Source organism: Microtus oregoni, unplaced genomic scaffold (assembly GCF_018167655.1).
Source record: "Microtus oregoni isolate MIOR12 unplaced genomic scaffold, Mior012 000026F_ref0000081, whole genome shotgun sequence".
Lineage (NCBI taxonomy): Eukaryota > Metazoa > Chordata > Mammalia > Rodentia > Cricetidae > Microtus > Microtus oregoni.
Genome location: NW_024543085.1, coordinates 10566676 through 10573066, shown reverse-complemented (window position 1 = coordinate 10573066; position 6391 = coordinate 10566676). Strand labels below are relative to the sequence as shown.

Here is a 6391-nt window from a genome sequence, read left to right as displayed (position 1 = left end):
TTTTCTCTCTTATTAGCAAATGCCATTGAGGATAGGGATTTTTCTGGTGCAGATATGCTGGAAGGGCCCTGATTTGAAAGCATCCCAAACAGATGGCTCTACCCAGCTACCTCTCCCAGTTACCTCCTCCTTTCAGAGTACCAAAAAAGACATATTTTCGCTTCTAGGAATCCTGTAAAGGGCAGAAAACGCGTGCTGTTGTTTCATGAGTCTTACGACGAATTCACTAAACCTTTTCTTGGACAAGCACTCAACCTCTCACTAACAGTAAAATAAAAGGACGCTGTGGATTAAGCCACACAGCTCGCGGCTTTTCCTCCCGGGTGTCTGGTTCCCCAGCCAGCGATCAGAGCCGTGCATGACGGGAGTAGGCAGCGGGGATTGTGGGAAATGTAGTCTGGCGACGCTGCCTTGCCCGCCATTCCTGTAATGGCTGCTTTCCGGTCAGGTAGGGTACAAACTCCGCTCCCGGGGATTCCCTGTTTTATTACCCGAGTGTAGTTGTAAAACGCTGCAGATTTGAGACCTCCCTGGGCAAACGAACAATTCCTTTCCAGATCTTCATGTGAACTATGGAGAGAATTTGCTTCTCGGCTCGGTTTCGTGTAGAGTCCTCTGTGTGGGGAACTAACTTTAAATTTAGTAGTCTCTTTTTGAACGAACTGTTTGGAGTGTTTTCTGTTCTCATTACCCGTTTCTGCCCTTGCACCCGTTCCTCACTGACTGTAGCTTCCTCTCCAAAATAATGTTTAAATTCTGTTCCCCACTCTAATAGGACTGTCACTGGTAACCTCTTAGCCTCGGCAGCCGGAGCTCCAAGGAGGGACTGTTTCACTTCGGATAGAATTTTATATACACCCTTGTTTGGGTAAGTTTTATTAATTCACAGACTTATGTTTTGTGCTGTTTGACTTTTATCAGATTTGTCTAAATTTTCTACATAGGAGACATGCTAAAAAGTGATTTTTACTTGTTAGGGTATTTTACATTTTCAAGTGTCACGTGCCTTTTTTTTCTCTTTTCCTAATAATGGGCAGCCATCCAGTTTCACTTTAGTTGATGCATTTCCTGTTGGAATTACCAGAGCCAGGGGGTTGTCATGAGATTAATCTAAAATGACTGTCTTTAAGGACACTTCTTTAGCGTTGTCATATGTAAAAAAAATGACAAACTCAGAAATGATTCACACCCTCCAGTTTAAAAAAATCTCTGTGTATAGCGTCATTCCAAACATTGTGGCTTTTTAACACTTCTTTTGTTTCCTTGTTTAATTTCTAGGGAAGTTCAGCCCTCAAGAGCCCCACATCATGAATTCAGTTTCAACACAATTGATCTTAGTGTTTACTTCACTGCTCTTGCTTCTGCCTGTTGTTGAGGCAGTAGAAGCTGGGGATGCAATTGCACTCTTATTAGGCGTGGTTCTCAGCGTTACAGGCATCTGTGCTTGCTTGGGGATATACGCAAGAAAGCGAAACGGACAGATGTGACTTTGAAGGACTGCTGAATTAGACTTCACCCTGACCACACTGAAAACCATTGTGCTATGGAGGCCAAACCTGAGGTTTGATCTCTCCTGTTCCCAGCAAAAGGCTGCAGTTAAGAGGATGGTTTCACAGTCTTGTTCCTCATAAGATGGGAGGAGATGGGGTGGGGTGGGAGTGGGGGCTTTTACAATGAAGAGTGCGTGCGCTAATAACATGGCCTATACTTTGTATTTGCTGCTTAGGAAGGCGGCCAAAGAGGGCTTCAATTTGCAGAAGTATTATTTCATACTTTCTAAATTGTTAAAGCACATGAAATTGGAAGAAGGAAGTATTTGCTCAGAATCTAGTAAATCAACATTGTTGCTGTATTAATCACTGCCTCTTGAATTCTGTGGGAAACTTTTTCTCCATATTTTTGTTGTTGTTCTGTCTTATCTTTATTTGATATTGAACTTAGATATTAAATAGCCAAAAATTGAAACTTTTATGTCTGAAAAAAAATTAACTAAAATGTACTCAAGATATCTAATACTAAAATGGAGAAAAGATTTGTTTAAAAAATAACTTTACATTGAGTGGCATCTTCTTTGTGAGAAGTACTGTATCGAATACATATTCATCATGCCATAAATTAATCTGTCTATTTCGGTGTCCTTGTATCTGTTTGGATGAGTTATGTGTAAGATACATAGAGAGATCACAGTGGGTGAAAAATGAGTATCTTTGAGGTAGGAGAGGCCTCTGCTAGAAAAATCTACATAGACAAAAGGAAGTATATTGGCCTGTATTAGTTTGTATACCAGCTAAATAAAATGGAAACATCTTTGCCATAGTAATTTAAAAAGTCCCATAGCCAACAAATTACCAAGATTTTAAATTAACATTGTTGAACCCTGAACAAATATTTGGGTTAAAATCTGTATTTTGCATGTTATTATAGGTTGAAGAGAAAACTATTCAAGCCTGTTAGAACTCAAAGAATCACGTCAGGTCTTTCTATTCTAACAAAATTTCAATTCCTATGTCCGTTTGTATGGCATAGCAGTAGGGAGAATGGGGCCTGAAGTTCCCTGCTTGGCAAGAGTCTTCAGGCCTTTATTTGATTGAGAAGATTTGGCTGGAATGAAATAGTCTCAGTAAATCAATCTGTGTTTTCAATGAAAGTAGATAATCAAGTTGTTCCCAAAAGTACATTGACCAATCTCTAGCTCTCCTGATAACCTTAAGAGCCTTGACAAATTCTGTCAGGAAACAGTTGTGGCAAATAAAACCCAGAATATAAAGCCTTTCTCCAATTGAATGGATGTGGCTTGCCTGAGAGTTATGGATAACAATAAAAGGTTGTGAGAAGTACTTATGCTACAGAGACGTGGAAACCAGATAGGTTTACTGGTTTTGAGGGTATTTTATTTTTCACCAGAGAAGACGCCGACAGTCTTTATTTGGGTACACCGGCAGTTAATAACGCTTGTTGGAGCATGCTCAGGAGAAAGGAATGGACCACAGTGACACGACAGTTGTCTCTGTGCACTGGCTCACTGGAGCTCCTTTCGAGGCAGTTCTCTCGCCCTGGCATGTCGTAGCTCTTCACCAGGATGGGAAAAGCTAATGTGAAGCGTATTTTAACTCATCTAGTTACCTCCAGGTATTATTTTTAGCATATTTAAAATAAGACTACACAAAAACAGTCTTTACTGACAGTGTGTTTCCAAAAGTATTCCAAAGAATGTTTTAAAAACCTGCCATTTCCTATTTTATCCCTAAAAGCAGAGGGGTGTGTGTGTGTGTGTGTGTGTGTGTGTGTGTGTGTTGAGGGTGAGGGGGTGATTTCTAAAAATAGCATCACTGGGCCAAGGAGATATTCAGTGGCTAAAGTTGCTTGCATTTACTAATGACCTGAGCTTGATCCTCAGTATCCACGTAGTAGGAGAGAACCAACTCCCACAGTGACAACATTGTCTTTATACATGTTCCATGATACATGGGCACATTCCCAACCTCTGACATACTACTAAATAATTATTGTATTTTATTAGTCAATAAAAGAAGACTAAACACATTGACTGAAAACAGAAACCCAGGCTGCGGAGATGGCGTCATTGATAATACTGATTGCCATCCAAGCATGAAGAACAAATACCCACATAAAAACCTGGTGCTGCAGCACATGCAGAAATCCTTACCCTGGAGCTACAGAGACAGGGGGAGCCCTGGGACCTGCTGGGTAGGCGCTTTAGTTAATTCATTGAGTTCTAAGTTCAGTGAGAGGCCCAGGCTCCAAAAAATGAGAGCAAGAAAAGCCAGTGCTCTGCCCTCCCTATGTGCACACATAAACAACCACGCAAAATGACACAGGAAGCCTTCGGATAGACCGTAATCATCGGTGCCTTCGAGAATCCGATAAATGCTTTTGATTTTTGTCCTAAGCGATATCTATACACGCTAACATTTCCAGATTAGTTTCACAAAAATTGCAGAGCTAAAGCCCACCTAGGAGTCAACAATTACAATTTTCTGGTTGGTTTGTTCATTTGTTCTCAAGTTCTGATTTGTTCCAGTTATACAAGTCATCCCATTGCTTGGAGAGAGGATACCTGTTATGCTACAGTCAAAGGAGCAGATTGACAGGTAGCCCTCAGATGCCTGACACAATGTTTTCTGTCTAATAAATGGTCTGCTACTTAGGTGGCCTGAGTTCAGTTAAAAAGTAGAAACAATAAAAAATTTAAGGTCCTTGCCAATAATTTTTATTTCTGTCTTACTGCTTTCAAAATATTTTTATTTATTTATGTTTTTGTGGGGGTTTTGTTTTGTTTCTTTTAGAGGGTGGGTTATAACGTATCTTGGCCTGGGGATCCTCAGTTTATTCTAGAAGGAGCTTTCTGAATTCTTAAATTTGAGAGTTTTAGTTCCCTCCCAACACACACACACATTTAGGAAAATTTCATCCATTATTTCTTCAAATGCTTCCTCAACCCGACCATTTCTCTTCATTTTATAACTACAGTGACCCAGTAGTAGATGGTTTGTTGTAGAACTAACAACTTAATTAGCTTAATTAATTAGCTTTTCTTCCCTGTTATTCAGATTGTGTAATTTCTCGTGATCTAGTCTCAGAGTCACTAATCCTACAATTGTATTTTTTTATGTTCCAAATTTATCATTTGCTTTTTCTTTGTATCTTCTTTTCCACTGCTAAGTGTTTCTCTTTTTTCATTGTTTCAAGCTTGTCCTTGAGTGCTCATTCCTAGTGACTGTTTCAGTATCCACGTTATATGAGGCTAACATTTTTGTCATTTGAGTAATAAACATTGAATGTGCTCAACGGTAGCATGACAGATGGTTAGCAATAACTGCTTAGACCATTTAAGATGGTTCATGGAATTCAGAAGAAGAACAGATCAAGTCATTGCTCCACCAGGAAAAACACTTGGTTCCCAACTCACTAGCAGCCGTAAAGGTATAAGCAAACTGGGGCTGGAGAGAGGGCTGACCAGTTAAGAGCACTTGCTGCTCTTCAGAGGACCTAGGTTCAATGCCCATCACCTACATCATGACTCACAGCCATGTAGAACTCCATCTCCACAGGATCAAGAGCCATCTTCCGGCTTCTAAGGTACTATGAAGTACACAGATATATGCATGCAAAATGTGTAAAATATTTTTTTGAATATATAAACAAGTTAAAAGTTACTGTATGTTTCCCATGATACTGAGTAGAAAAGTAGCTCCTAAATTGACTGACTAACCCTAAACAGGATTTTCATACTTAGATGATAACAGAATCAAACCTATAAAAATCTATAGAACAGCATATTTAGGTTTTCTGGTTTTAATAATTTATCTAAATATTTTCTGCAAAAAATGTTTAATTGTTATAAATTGTACAAAATGTTTTAATTTCTCACTGACAAAGAACAAGCTACATTGCTCATATTTCTGCTGAATGTTATTTATGAATGATTAAATTTATGAATAGATTCAATTCAAAATGAATTGAAACTATTAGTTGATTCTTCATAGTATGAAATAATATTGTAAAATATAAACAAGAAGGCTAAATATTTGCAAAGGGCTAATCATGAAGTACTTTGTTAAACCCTGGGATTATGAATACCATATTTCACAATATTCGTCAAGATAATTATGCTTTAGTTAAATGTTCATAAATCATTTAAAAGAACTTAGAAGGCATGTTCACCAAGAGTGGAAATCATATCATATTTTATTTCAGACTATTTGTAATAATAGGCATTTTATGTCAGAGCGTTGGCACCAATGTAGAACAATTTAGAGTCGTTATATGTTATTACTAGCTTCCACTTACTGTGTAACGCTTTGGCAGACAACACCTCTCAAGCCTCTACAGTTGGATATTTTTTGATTGCTTGGTTTTTGCCTAAATTATGTCACAAGTCTCTACAAGACTTCCTTGTGATAGGAGTTTGTGGCTTCATAAAATTATTTTCCTAATTTCTAAAAATAATAAGTATTACCAATGTGTTGTTAGTATTGCAGTTATCCGTTTAGTCAGAAGCAATGAGCAGTTGACTTTATCTCCCAACTCCACGCTGCCAATGACAGTTTTAGTCCTCAGTTCAGTGGTGTGGGGGAAGTTGATTTTCTGATCTCATAAAAATGATTAGGGTTTATCTAAAGAAGGAAGAAAGAAAACAAAGCCTCGCGCTGCCACTTCAGTCAAAGCCAACAGTCCACACTCGCGCTGCCACTTCAGTCAAAGCCAACAGTCCACAAGGTGACTAATTAATATAAACCTAGCAGCATTCAGGAATGAGGTGTCTTGCTGTTTTCAGTCTCACATATAGCAAGTGAGGCTTGGCTAACACACCGTGCCAGTGGCTAAGACGGTTGTTGGGATGTGAGACACCTTTTTTCTCCCTCAATTG

The 6391-nt window shown here is 38.8% G+C and overlaps 1 protein-coding gene across 1 annotated transcript; it reads left to right on the top strand.

Moving 5' to 3' along the window:
- The first annotated feature begins 397 nt into the window (after positions 1-397).
- Smim30 (small integral membrane protein 30) lies at positions 398-2127 on the top strand. The gene is made up of 3 exons (XM_041675599.1): positions 398-448; positions 776-868; positions 1279-2127. Exon 3 carries the CDS (start codon positions 1308-1310, stop codon positions 1485-1487), a length of 180 nt encoding a protein of 59 aa, XP_041531533.1. The 5' UTR covers positions 398-448; positions 776-868; positions 1279-1307; the 3' UTR covers positions 1488-2127.
- The last annotated feature ends 4264 nt before the right edge of the window (positions 2128-6391 follow it).